The following is a 14,230-nucleotide window of genomic DNA, read 5'->3' as shown; positions in this document are numbered from 1 at the left end:
AGGTCGCCAGGAGTAGGCGCAGGGGCTGCGCGTGGAGAGTGAAAGCGAAAGGGAAGCGGGGGGTTCCCGGCCCGGCCCGACGCGCGCAGCCGGCCATGGCGTCAGGGCAGTGGCAGGCCCTGGCCGAGCAGTTCCAGGTGATCTGCCCCTCTGGGGGGGGCCCAGGTGAGACCCTCCCCCGCCTGTCTGGAACGCTGCTCCGCAGAGCTGAGCTCCGGGCCCGTCTCACCCCTTCTCCTCCACTTCCAGGTGCGGGGGACCCTAGCAAGGAGCGAGGGCAGGCGTCCTGCGGGCACTGCGTGAGCGTGGCCGGGCTGCAGGGCTGGGTGCAGGCGCTGCTGGATCAGGTAAGTCCGTCCCCAGGCTGTGGCAGGGGCCGGGTCTGAAGCTTCATGGCAGGTTTGAGGGCCACTGGGGGCAGTGATGGCGAGGAGGGTTGGGGGTGCCAGGGGATATGGGCTTCGGGGGAGGGTATTTGACTGATGGGGAAGAGGGACTGGAGGACTGGCTGTGGAGTGATGGGAGGGGAGAGGGATGGGGAATGGCAGGTGGCTCGGGGGGCAGGCAGCTGGATAGAGGCGGGGGTGGGGTAGGCGGGGGGCCGGGAGTTGTAGGGGAGAATTGTGGCTGATCCAGCTCCCCCGTTCCCGTCCAGGGCATCACCTCGTTCCGCTGCCCACGCTGCCCGGATGCCCCGTGGCTCTGGCAGGAGGTGTGCAAGCTCGGACTCTTCTCAGATGAGAACCGTGCCATGCTGGAGACCCAAATCCTGGCACAGGAGGGGACTAGGGCCAGCTACCGCCAGGTGAGTCCTGGGCTGGTGAGGGGGGCCTGGCACCTGCCCCCCATTGGGGGTGGGTGTCAGTAGCTATGGATGGATGAGTGAGTGTGCCTGCAATGGGTGCAGGGGTGGGTGTGGGAATGGCCTGATGAATAGATGGGTGTGTAGACAGACAGTATATTAATATACCAAACCCAAGAAAATCCCTAGTCAATAGACTTCTGAGATGGGTTGTGGCTGTGAAGTCCCCATGATGGGGTTCTTGCTGGGCTGGAAGACTGACAGCACAGCCAGGGACAATAGGCTACAGGGAATAACCCCCTCCCCCAGTAGCTAATGCCCCCTCATTCTGCCCCCCAGTGCCCTCGCTGCCAGCATCTCGTCCAGCGCCTGGAGCCTGGGCCCTTGCGCACACCCTGCCTGCCCTGCTCCCATCAGGCCGGACGACTGTGCTGCTTCTGCTGGGGCTGCCGCACAGACTGGTCGGACCTCTCAACCCAGAGCGACTCTTGTTCCAACTCCCACTGCGCCCTGCAAACTGCGCTGTATGATTCTCCTGAGATCCAGGCCCCAGACTCAGCTGTCCATGGCTGCCCCTTGCTGCGCGCCTGTCCCAAGTGCCACGCCCTGCTGAGTCACAGTGGGGTGGGCTGCCCCCTGGTGGAGTGCCCGGAGTGCTGGCTGGAGTTCTGCTATCGCTGCCTGAGGGACCATCTTGGGGAGAACCACGAGGTAGAGACGGAGCAGGATGAGGATGAAGACCTGGACTACGATTCCTGGGAGGCTGGCTGCACCATTGCTGGGCGGCAGGAGCTGAATGGGTCCCCCCCCACCCAAGGGAAACCCTGGACTCCCCCGAGACTCACCTCCTGAGAACTCCCCTCCTGCCTCCGCAAGGCCAGATCATGCCCCTCATCCTCAGCCCTTCTCCCAATTTTAGGGACCCCTCCAGAGCATGATCCCTCCACCCCCTCCCGGCTCACAGGATGCAGGGGCAGGCCACTGGTGCCTGGGTATCCTGAGGCAGGGAAGAGTAGTGCCTCTGCCTGAGATGGGGGTGCAGAGGTCAGTTTCCCTCCTGGGGCCTGCTGAGCTCATGTCCTGAAGGTTTCTTCACCAGGAAGGAAAAGGACTTAGATCCTGGGAAAGAAGCTGCTAACCTGGCTGCAGCCCAGCCCAGTCTACCTCCCCCTTGGTATCAGGGTGTTGTGTGAGGCTCTTCTGTATAACAGCCCCTTCTTACCGCTTCCCAGGGCCATCCTTACCCATACACAGAATATGCAGTTGTATAGGGCACCTGACAATTTGGGGTATCACTGCATCTAAATGTCCCCCCGCCTCTTCCTATCCCTGTTCTCTGGCTTTACTTCCTCTGGAGAGGAGCTCATCATTACAAGTGACACTGCCTGCCAGAGCTACGAGCAGCCCCTGAGCCTGGGACCCAGTCAGGCCAGTGGGAATGCAGCCACAGAACAGGCATTTGCCAACCCCAGATCTTTACTGTCTGTTCCTGAATTGACTGTGCAAGTCGACAGGGGCTGAGTTTAAAATTTGTTTAAAACATTTCACTGGTGTGTGGCTGGTGATGATCCTATCACAGCTCTAAAAATCCTCATCCCCTGCCACAGCTGCCATGGGGGCACCAGTGTGAGAGCACTGCCTATGGCCCACGGATCCTAAGGACAGCCCTGCTGCTCCCTGTCTCAGTCAGAATCTGAGTCTTTGGCTGCTCTCAACTGTGGAGGGGCCACAGCCCAGGGTGGGAATCAGATTTGGACCTGGCTGGGACTTCATCCGTGCATGTACCAGGCAGCTGCTCCCATGGCCCCAAGCTCAGACAGCTCTACCCCAAAGAGTTTCCAGTGACAAATGATGGGTGGACACAAGATGGGAGAAGGGATGCGACCTATGAGCAACGATCAGGTGCTGCAGGCTCCAGGCTGCATATGGTGGGGCACTCCCCCGTTTTGTTCATGTTTCTTCCAACCCCACAGCTGCAGTTTGCCCCGGCCTCGCTCTGCTTGCACCATGTCAGTGTGCCACCCTATCTGCAAAGGGCCCATTCTCCCGCCTTCCTATTGTGGAAGCCGGCTCTATCCCTGGGGTAGCCTGTGTTGGCAGCAATGGAATGTAGGAAGGATAAGGGAGCCACTGAAGATGGGGAGTGAGGGTTGGAGTCCTGCCTGCCCTGAGGGCAGCTATCACCAGCTTCCTGAGGGATGGAGCTGACACCACTGAAAGATTTGCAAGATAAGGGAGCCCCTGAAGTTAGGGAGGTGAGGTAGGTCCTCCAACGGTGTATGGATAAGGCATCTGCCTCCTGAGCCAGCACCCTCACCAGGGGACAAGCAGCCTCAGCACAGGAAGGCTGGGAACTGGGGTGGGGGGAGCAGAAATCAGATTCAGGCAGTTTCATAGCAGAGTTGTAAAAAGTTCTTTCCAGAATCACTTAGCTGGACCACACCCAAAACAGGCAGCCCCCAGCAGGCGTGTGTTCTGATTTCTCCCTGGGAATTCACAGGATAATCCAGCCTGCACTGTAGACCTCCATCTTGTGATTAAGCTCCCCCTGTCCAAGCTGAAGCAGATCTGAGATAACAGGATCAGGGTCCTTGAGGGCTGTCCAGTGATTGGAAGAATTAATTACAATTAATGTCCATTAAACAATAATAGAGTGCCATGTATTTAAAGAATGGGGGGGGGGGGTTATTTAAAGTACTAGCCAATTAGCCCGTCATAAGACGGGGTTTTCAAGTCTCTCCTCCATGTCGGTCTTCTCTCCTGAGCCTCCAGTCTCTCTCTCCTCTCTTCTCCTCCTCCTACGGCCTCCCCCTCTTTCTCTCAGCTCTCCTCTGCCTTCAGCCTCTCCCTCCTTCTCTTCTCCCCCTCCTGCTTCTCACTCTCTCTCCTCTGTCTCCGTTGGGGATGCACGCTCGTCCAGGCCCCACCTCCGGGCGTGTACATCACCTCCCTGCTCCCCTTCGCCTCCCGCCATGGCGCTCAGCTGACTTCTGTGCTGTTCAGCCGGGCCACCGCACAGGAGCAAGCGGCGCAAACAGCCTCTGTCTCTCTTCTCCTCCTACTGCCTCGCCCTCTCCCAGCTCTCGTCCACCTCCTGCCTCTCTCTTTCTCTTCTCCCCCTCCCGCTTCTCACTCTGTTTCTCTTCTCTTCCTTCTGCTGCGTCTCTCTCACTCTCTCTCTTGCTCTCCTCTCTGTCTCCTCCACGTCCTCTGTCTGCTCCACTTTCCTCCTTTTGAATCTGGCGCCCTTTCCTGACATCAGAGACACATGCTTGTCCAGGTCCCGCCCCCTAGCTGTTCCCCCTGGGCGGCGCTGTTGCCTCCCGCCGTGGTGCTCAGCTGACTTCTGCACTGCTCAGGCGCAAGCGGCCGTTTGGGCCCCACGCTCCCCATGCAACACTGTTGCTCCCGCGCAGCAGCCCAGCTGAGCAGTGCAGAAGTCAGCCGAGTGCCACGGCGAGAGGCAACAGCACTGCCCAGAGGGAACAGCCAGCATTTCAGCATTACAGAGTCATAGATATGGGGGAGGTCTAGGTTGGATATTAGAAAAAACCCTTTCTATAGGCATGTGGTGAAGCACATGACTGGGTTCCCTAGGGAGCTGGTGGAATCTCCATCTCTAGAGGTGTTTAAGTCCCAGCTTGACAAAGCCCTGCCTGGGATGATCTAGTTGGGGTTGGTTTTGCTTTGGGCAGGAGGCTGGATTCGATGACTCTTGAGGTCTCTATGAGTCTATATTTTTGCTAGTTTTTCAAATATATTGATTTCAGTTACAATGCAGAATGCAACATGTACAGTGATTGCTCACTTTATTAGATGTATTTGCACTGTAAAAAACCCCAAAGTGTATTTTTCAATTCACCTAATACAAGCACTATAGTGCAATCTTGATCATGAAAATTGAACTTACAAATGTAGAATAGGGTAAACAAAAGCCCTGAATTCAAAAGTAAAATGTTAGCGCCTGCAAGTCCACTCGATCCCACTTGTTCAGTCACTCGCTAAGACAAAGAAGTTTGTTCACATTTGCAGAAGAGATGCTGCTACCTGCTTCTTGTTTACAGTGTCTCCTGAAAGTGAGAACAGGCATTCTCATGACTTTGTGGTAACCTGAATCACAAGATATTTATGTGCCAAAGATCAGTATGTAAACTTTCATATGTTTTCACCACCAGAAGACATGCATCCATGCCCATGATGAGTTCTGTTCAATAACGCTCCAAAGTGATGCAGAACCTATGCATGGCCATGTTGAATGTTGTAACTATTTTTAGAAATCTTACATTGGTGCCTTCTTTGCATTTTGTCAGATCTTCAGTGAAAGTGTTCTTAAAATGAACAACATGCTGGGTCACCATCTGAGACTGTGGCTACATCTAGACTGCAGGTTTCTTTCTGAAGAAGTTTTCCGGAAGAGCTCTTCCGAAAAAACTTCTTCCGAAAGAGAGCATCTGCACAGCAAAAGAGCATTGAAAAAGCCATCTTCCTTTTCAAAAAAGAGCGTCCACTCTGATTGGGCACTATCTCGCGTATAAGGCCACGCGGAACAGCTTCAGCCAGGACATTAGGTCACCTGTTGCTTCTGAGTGCTGTTGCCTAAGGCTATATGGGTATGTCTACACTACAGAGTTAGTTCGAACTAACTTAGTTCGAATTAGTTAATTCAAACTAAGCTAATTCGAACTAACACGTCTAGAACTAAAAACTAGTTCAAATTAGCGTTTTGCTAATTCGAACTAGCATGTCCACATTAAGTGGACGCTGAACAGGGCTTAAGGATGGCCGGAAGCAGTGCCGGCAGGGCATCAGAGGAGGACTTAGAGCATGGAGATGCTGTCTCAGGCTAGCTGAGGGCTGTGCTTAAAGGGACCCGACCCCCACCCCGGACAGACAGTTCTCAGGGGTGCCCCACTTGAAAACCAGTCCTGGCTTGGAGTGCCTGGAGTGCCCACACTGGGCACATCACACCACTCGGCCATCAGCCCGGCTGCACTTGCCGCAGGCTGCCATCTGGGGAGAGGGGACAATTGGGGGGCTGCAGGAGAGCTTCCACCCCCAGAAGCCCACAGAGCCAGCCCAGTCCTCCCCATCGGGGGCTCGTGCCCCATTCCTCCCTCACCTCCTTCCACTTACCCTTCCCTAGCCCCTTTTCTTGATGTACAAAATAAAGGACAATTGTGTTCAAAAATGGAATCTGTCTTTATTGAACAAAACTGGGGGAGACTGGGAAAAGGAGGTGGGAGAGGGGAAGAGAGAGGGTGGGAGAGGGGAGGGCAACTACAATGGTCAGGGGTTGGGAACAGGTCCCCTATGAAGAGAGGCTAAAGAGACAGGGACTTCTCAGCTTAGAAAACAGGAGAAGGAGGGGGGACAGGATAGAGGTCTCTAAAAGCAGGAGTTGGGTGGAGAGGGTGCATAAAGAAAAGTTCTTCATTAGTTCCCATAAAGAAGGACTAGAGGACACCAAAGGAAAGGAATGGGTAGCAGGCTTCAAACTAGTAACAGAAAGTTGTTCTTCACAAAGCAAAGAGTCAACCTGTGGAACTCCTTGCTTCAGGAGGCTGTGAAGGCTAGAACTAGAACAGAGTTGAAAAGGAAGTGAGATCAAGTCATGGAGGTTGGGTCCATGGAGTGGTATTAGCCAGGGGGTAGGAGTGGTGTCCCTGCCCAAGGTTTGTGGAAGGCTGGAGAGGGATGGCATGAGACAAATGGCTTGGTCACTGTCTTCGGTCCATCCCCTCCAGGGTCCCTAGGGTTGGCCGCTGTCGGCAGACAGGCTACTGGGCTAGATGGACCTTTGGTCTGACCCAGGACGGCCATTGTAAGCTCAGGGCTCAGGGTCGGGGGTCTCAGTGGACCCCCTTGATTTTCATGCACACCTGCTCCTGGGTGGCCAGGCTGGCAGCTCTCCTGCCCAAGCCGGCCACTTTCCTGTGCCTACTGCGGAGATCGTGGACAAGGTCAACGATGTCTGCACTAGCCCAGGCGGGTGCCCGCCTCTTGCGGTCCCGGGCAAGCTTCCGGGAGCCGCCAGCCTGGTCCTGGGAAGAGGGGGAGGGCTGGGGGGCATCGGGTGGCTGGCTCGATCCGTGCCAGGTGCAGGGTCTGCTGGCTGGGTGCTGGCAGGCTTGCACCTGGCACGGGCATCGTAGCCAGCCCGTGCCCCTTTAAGGGATCCGGGGCCGGGAGGGGGGCATAGAATTTCCCTGGTGTTGGCCAGAGTGGCCACCAGGGAAAGCTGGGGAGGGCTAGCCTCCCACTAGTTCGAATTAAGGGTCTACACAGCCCTTAATTCAAACTAGCTAGTTCGAACTAGGCTTAATCCTCGTAAAATGAGGTTTTCCTAGTTTGAACTAAGCGCTCTGCTATTTCGAATTAAATTCGAACTAGCGGAGCGCTAGTGTAGCGCCTATTAAAGTTAGTTCGAACTAACTTTGTAGTGTAGACATACCCTAAGAGACACATGCCTGAAGGGGCTCCCTTGGACAGCACACTGCTTCCTGTGTGTGCTTGCCTACCTCTCCAAGGGACAGCAAAGCTTTAGCAGTGCCTGCTCTGGTTGCCCAGCTTTTTTGGATTCCTCAGCATTTTACTTTTTGCCATGGAGCTGGAGTTGCCTCTGGTCATGTAATGACCCCACACGGCCATGTTGAAGTTTCTGCAGCAATTTGTGTAGGCTGCGTTCATGGCCCTCCAAAAGCTCGACACCAAGCTCATTCTTGAGACCCCCTCCGTGTGTGTGGGAGCAAGATCTATGCAACCGCACCCACCAGTAGAGAGAAGGTTCTGGTGGGACCAGCTGGTCATGGAGTGGTGGGATGTCCAGCAGTGGCTCCAAAACTTCTGCATGCGGAAGGCCACCTATTTGGAGCTGTGTGCCTGGCTCGCCTCTGATGACACGACACCCACCTGTGGCCCACCAACCCCCTGGAGAAGCGGGTTGCCATCGCCGTCTGGAAGTTCGGTACTCCAGACAGCTACTGGTTGGTGGGCAACCAGTTCGGCATTGGGAAGTCCACCGTGGGGCTCTTCTCATGGAGGTAAGGCACTCTTGGCCTGCAGTCCCTGCAGGTGAGGGGGGGAGTCCTGGAAAAGGGGACCAAAAGGAAACAAGAGATAGGAACCATCTAGGTACATTGAACACCATGCAAGTAGATAAATGCCATTAGTATTTCTCTCATACTTAAATAATACGGATTTGCATTTCGAAACTCAACTGACAGGCTGCTAGCTAGGTCTAGGGAATGGCTGCAGTTACCATATGCACACTTTTCTAGTGTGTCTCTTAAAGTAGCATTTGGGTCATTTAACCAACTAGTTGCTTGCACCTTTCTGGCCTGCTGGCCATAAGCAGGGCACAAGAATGATACTTGCTCTGTTCTTGCCTACTTGCAGAGCTGAACCCCGATGTTCGCTCACAAAGCAGGATGTTGGCTCAGCAGCGAGCTTTTGAACAAGTGATAATAGAGGCCACTGCCCTGAAGCACCACAAGCCAGGCTAGCCAGGGACGGGCCTGAGGGCAGGTTATGACAGTAGAGTCCTGGCAGCAACAGGGCCGGAGCAGCCCAAATAGAAAACAAGCTTCTGATTAGGGTATTTGGTGCTATAGCAGCAATTCCATCAGGGCATCCACAGCAACCTTGTCAGACCACAAACCCTGAGCCACAATCAAGGCCCAACCCCTTCTCCAAGGAGACCGCAGCATGTACCGCTGCTCGTCCAGCACTGCCAGGGAGAGGTGGGATATCAGCTGGAGCTGGCCAGAGCAGAGCCCCAGTGAGTTTGCTCAAGTCCCTGGAGCTTTTGTAGCATGTTGTGGGGATGGGAGGGGGCCTTTGACAAGGGTTTTCAGCCTCTGGGCTGGTTAGCACATGTAGCAGCTCAGCTGTGTGCCAGGACCACTGGGTTCCTGGCTGCTCAGTGCAGAGGGGTCCAGGCTGCCTCACTGCACTGGGGTTGGAGCTTCCAACCTGTCCTGTGTGGCAGGAGTACCAGCCTGCCCGGTGGGCCTGGGGCAGCCACCTGGCCCTGCTAGTTTGGGTGTCAGGGGCAGTCACACAGCAGAAGTCTGTAGTCAGAGTCCAGAGCTTCTGACCAGTCTCCTGAGGTGAGGGGCCCAGGAAAGTTGTCTGGCCTTATGAGTGCTGGGAAGCTGCACAGTGTGGGCCTGGGGTGGTGGGGGGTGCGAGATGAAGTCAGCTGGACCAGTCCCCATGGCGGGAGATGGGTGGGGGCAGCCAGCCCACCCCATGTGATGGGAGCCAGATCCAGTCCAGGGCAGCTGCAGGACAGGAATGTGGGATAGGCAGTTGCCCAGCCCACAATGTGTAAGTTGAGAACTTCTGCTCAATGAAACTTTAAGCCCTGGATATTGTACAACAAGAAGTGGTGTTGGCAGATACCTTCAGCAGGGCAAATGTGCCCGGCCTCAGTGAGGCGAGGGCAGAGGGTCAGGACATGGAATCCAGTTACATGCTGCTCTGTCCCCCAGATCTAGCAGCAAAGCCAAAGACGCTGCAGGAAAGGCCATCCAGCTGCAGGCCTTCCAGCGAGCAATCCTAGCAGGGTGGGCAGGTGACTTGCAGGAGCAAAACCCTGTTTCCAATTGCAGTGAGACTGAGTGTGAAGGATGGAACCGAATTGTGAGGAGCCACCATCCCTGCATGCTGGCGTAAGACAGTCATGCCAAACCTGCCAGCCTTCCAGGCAGGCGCAGACAGCGTTTGATGTGCTTAGGAGTGAGTTCCCTGGCTGGGAATTCTGCTCCTGGACAGAAGGGGGTGACTGACTGGTTAGGCCACAGCTGCCAGCAGGACGGCTCTGTTCCCACATGAGCTGCCTGCCCAAGCATGGGAAAAGGCGGGCTCAGATGTGCCTTCCACTGCAGTATTTGATTATAGCGAAAGCTGCATTTGTGGGAATGCAACGCCCTGCACAATGCTAAAATTGAGTCGGTGACTGGCAAACGGCAGTGGGATTGGAGCTTGGAGGGATGTAGCTTTATGGAATAAAGGACTAAATCCCTGCTGCCAATAAGGGGAGTCATGCTGGTGCCAGAAGAATGAGGGAGCTGTGGAGAAGTAGCAACCAGAGAAAGCAGGCCTGGAAGTAGAACAGGTTAGCCGAGGGCTGGCAGCAGAGCCTCCTCCCGGGGAGCCAGGCCAGCAGCAGCCTTTGCTGAGCATATTCCCAGGGAGGCTTTGCTGTGGGCTCTGCAGTATAAAGTGTACGTAAGTTTTACGCAGTGTGGATAACCGCTAGGATTTTTAGTGGTTACACGGTTACATTTAAACCTTTTTACATTGCTAGTGGTGATGCTGTGGAGTTTGTTTGCCACCTGGAGACTGGCATACATCAGTAGAGATGACCTTTCCCCAAAGAACATAGCCAAAGGGCTGTGTCCTTGGAGCAGCCAAACCAGGCTGTGGGGTTTTTCAGAAGCCCTGAAGGGGTGAACCTGAAGCAGGCTGCCACAGAGCTGCCTTGGCCACCGTGGCATTACACAGGAAGAGGCAGGGTGGTGGGTGAGGCTGGCGGAGATGGGCAGTGCTGGGAGGAGAGTGTGGGCAGCAAACGGACAGCCAAAGCCACAGAGCAAATGAGAGAGAAAGCTCCAGTCTAGCCACCAGGGTTGGAAGGTGCCTGAGGAGAGACAGGGGAGGCCCCTGACCTGAGAAGGAGGGATGAAGGAGGCTGAGTGGTCCTGCTATTCTCCTGCACCCACAGCTGTGGATGGCCACTTTGAGGAAGGGGCCCAGTGCGTGTGGGCAGGGGAGCTGATAGCCTGTGCAGGCTCCTGGGCAAGGCGGGGTGGAACGGCTCAGGTGGAAGGAGTCCAGCTGGGGCAGCGAGCCCTCAGCACCACCCAGAGCACAGTGCGCCCACCTAGCCCTTAGGCACACATACCGCACGGTGCAGGTCTCTGATGTAAAGGGCATGGGGCTCTGGCAGTAGCTGGACGCTCCAGACCCCTTTGAATCAGTGGGCTTGTGTGTGAGGCTTACATGCTCAGGAGCCCCTCCCAGTGACTGCTGCTGTTCGTATGTTCTTACGTTATGTTCTCTGCTCCCAGCTTGACCTTGGCACCAGGGTTCCCTGAAAGCTGGGCACTTGTGCAGCTGGTCAGGAGAGATTCCAATCCCGGGCAGTGGCTTAGCAAAGAACCCACAGCTAGGATGTGTTTCCTGCTGGTTCACATTCCAAATGTACCCTACTCAAAGATGGCAAAGATCAGCGGGACCGTTGCTTGGCACCTCATTTCTCAGTGTCACAGGAAACTGCCAGTCACTGACCTGGCTGGGGGCAAGACTATAGCTCCTGCTATGCGATGGTCTCTGAAACTGAGACAGGAGACTGAGGGGGGGGATATGATAGAGGTATATAAAATCATGAGTGGTGTGGAGAGGGCACATAAAGAAAAGTTATTTATTAGTTCCCATAATAGAAGAACTAGAGGACATCAAATGAAATTAATGGGTAGCAGGTTTAAAACTAATAAAAGAAAGTTCTTCTTCATACAGCATGTAGTCAACCTGTGGAACTCCTTGCCAGAGGAGGCAGTGAAGGCTAGGACTATAACAGAGTTTAAAGAGAAGCTAGATAATTTCATGGAGGTTAGGTCCATAAAAGGCTATTAGCCAGGATAAAAATGGTGTTCCTGGCCTCTGTTTGTCAGAGGCTGGAGAAGGATGGCAGGAGACAAATCGCTTGATCATTGTCTTTGGTCCACCCTCTCTGAAGCACCTGGTGCTGGCCACTGTCGGCAGACAGGCTACTGGGCTAGATGGACCTTTGATCTGACCCAGTACGGCCACTCTTATGTTCTTATGTAAACCCTGTCCTGGCTCTCCCCACTTTAACCACTTTTGTCGACAGAAGTTTTGTCGACAGATACAGTCGACAAAGCTTCTGTCGACAAAAAGCGTCTAGACTACATCCAGTTCTGTCGACAAAGCAAGTCGCTTTGTCGACATGACAGTGTAGACGCAAAGGACAGTTTAGATGTAATAACACCTTCTGTTGACAGAACTAGACTCACCCAAACAGAGGTAATGCGCAGAGAACAATTGTACTCTGCTCCTCCCAGGTAACTTAGGTGCATAGGTTTAAGGACACAAAAATCAACAAATACCAGTTAATCAAAACAAAAAAGGAAAACACTTTTATTATCAAAACAAGGTTACAGTTGCAAGCATAGTAAATGACTGGGTGTTAAAAGCCATGGAATGAAATAGACTCAGGGGAAATCCCTGGGCTGTAATCCTTAGTCCATCAGGTTTTATTGTTTTCCTTGTTTGGGGGGTTTGGAAATCATATCTGAGCTAGTTAATTGTTTTTCTCTTTTATAACTATCTAAACTTTTTCCTACTTACACATTTCAAGGAATCTGTTCCTGGGAGCATGTCTCCTTTGATACCTGGGGAAAAGACTGCTCTGATTTAAAACAAAAGGAAGAGAGAGAGAAAACCTCTCTCCGTTTGAAATTCCTATCTGCATTACATTGGCTGAATTCCTGAAGCCCCCTTCCTCAGGTGCATCTCCAGCATTACTTAACCCTTTCCTCACTCTCAAGTAAGGAAGACTCTCCTATTCATGACAAGTGGACTGAGAAGTGTCAAGAAGATTTTAAGCAGCTTAAGGCTGCTCTTATGTCTGACCCTGTCCTAAGGGCCCTAGACTATGACAAACCTTTCTTCATCACCACCGACACATCAGAACATATATGTGGGGGCAGTTTGGATGCAAACAGAGCCAGATCAACAATTCCACCCTGTTGTGTTCCTCAGTAAAAAACTCTTGGAGAGGGAAAGCCAGAGTGGGGAACAGCCCTGACAGTGGTAATAAGTGAGAACAGGCAGAGCAAAGTAGTCTACAAACTTAAAATAACAGAAAATGCTTAGCTAATTCTAAAATTGAACCCCCAGTACAAACTTATTGTAAACTCACCCTAAAACTGTTCCTTTTCCAGCTAAACCTTCCAACCAGGTTCTCCCTTTCTCTGAGGTCTTTGGTTCATTCCCCTGGGTATGCTGCGTCAGCCAAAGACAAAGACATGCTCATTTCCTATTGTTTTAAACATTTCTACTTTTTCATGGAAAGTTACCTGGCCAGTCTGTACCAGTTAGGGAGGTCATATGACTTCTTAAGACCAACCACTTCTAAGACTTAAGGACAAAAGCCTGTCTACATATGTTTCCCATTGAGGCATCCCAGCATTGGAAACACCCTTGGTGGCTTTCCTTTGCACATTTAAACCCATAAAGCATTCCATACTCCATATGTCCAATTTTACACACAAGAATGATACATCTACCAGTATAAGACAAACAAATCCAGTGGCTTAAGACATTAAGATTGAGAGGTTATATGAGGCAATTTGTCCCAAGCACCTTTGAGTGATGTACATCTGTGTCCATAAGTCCATTTCATAAAGCATGGGGGGTCCATCACAGTGTGTGACCCTTCTGAGCCCTGTCCTTCCATCAGCAACTCACTGCTGCAGTGCTCCACAAACCTGGCTTCCCTCTGGATGTGCTCAGATGGCCTGGTTTTCATAGAATCATAGAGCTGGAAGATACCTTGAAGGCCATCAAATCCAGCCTCCTGCCCAAGGCAGGACCAATCCCAATTGGTTTTGCAGGTCAGAGTAGATGATCATGATGTTCCTTCTGGCCTTAAAATCTGTAAGTCTCTATGGCCTGTAGACTCTGCTTCTCCTTTGTGGCTTTGTGGGTCAGCTAGGGCGGGAGTGAGCTAGGGATATAAACTCCTAATAATCCATTAAGTTTAACCAGTATCCCAGGCTGGGGGCTGCTGGCTATTGGCCCTGCGCGGGAGGGAGGCGGCCAGCTCTGCCGCTTGCCTCGCTCCTGTCTTCGCACAGCAGAAGGACCCAGCGGGCCATAGGTGGGGGGCTGCTCCTGGGAGCCAGTTAATCATTACCCATTAAGCATCACCAGGTAACTGGTGACCTGTAGACATCCCTAGAGTGGGCAGCAGTGTCCTGTCTGGAATAGGGGAACATGTATTTTTAAATTGATTGCCCTATGGCACATATTAATCCACTGACCTGTCAGATCACTGATCCCTTTTCTTGATCTTCTCTGGCTTTTCTCTACATTACTGTCAGTGTCTATCTGGCAGCAGGGTGCCCACACCTTTACGCAGTAATTGGGGTGTGGTTGCAAAGAAGCTACAGGCTCCTCTGTCTTGAAGCTCAGTGTTGCAATGGCCTATTTTTTATTGCTAGGTTTGGCCAAATTCCTCCTCTCCCATGTGGCTCTGCCTCTGGGTAGGGCCTATTTCATCTGATCTTTCCCACCCGCTCAAAAACCTAGAAAGAGCAAAACTCCTGACATCATTGACTCACTGTATGAATCAGTCCTGGCCAAACCAATAGAACTCACCAGCAATATTGGCCTGTGCTG

The 14,230-nt window shown here is 53.0% G+C and overlaps 1 protein-coding gene across 1 annotated transcript; it reads left to right on the top strand.

The window, feature by feature from the left end:
- The first annotated feature begins 6 nt into the window (after positions 1 to 6).
- LOC142819512 (uncharacterized) lies at positions 7 to 5,903 on the top strand. Its single transcript, XM_075907255.1, has 4 exons — positions 7 to 165; positions 250 to 347; positions 656 to 805; positions 1,142 to 5,903. Exons 1-4 carry the CDS (start codon positions 96 to 98, stop codon positions 1,652 to 1,654), a joined length of 831 nt encoding a protein of 276 aa, XP_075763370.1. The 5' UTR covers positions 7 to 95; the 3' UTR covers positions 1,655 to 5,903.
- Positions 5,904 to 14,230: the final 8,327 nt, after the last annotated feature.

Source organism: Pelodiscus sinensis, chromosome 24 (assembly GCF_049634645.1).
Source record: "Pelodiscus sinensis isolate JC-2024 chromosome 24, ASM4963464v1, whole genome shotgun sequence".
Taxonomy (NCBI): Eukaryota; Metazoa; Chordata; order Testudines; family Trionychidae; genus Pelodiscus; species Pelodiscus sinensis.
Note: the sequence above shows the minus strand (reverse complement) of the source record. Positions and strands in the feature narration are given on the sequence as shown.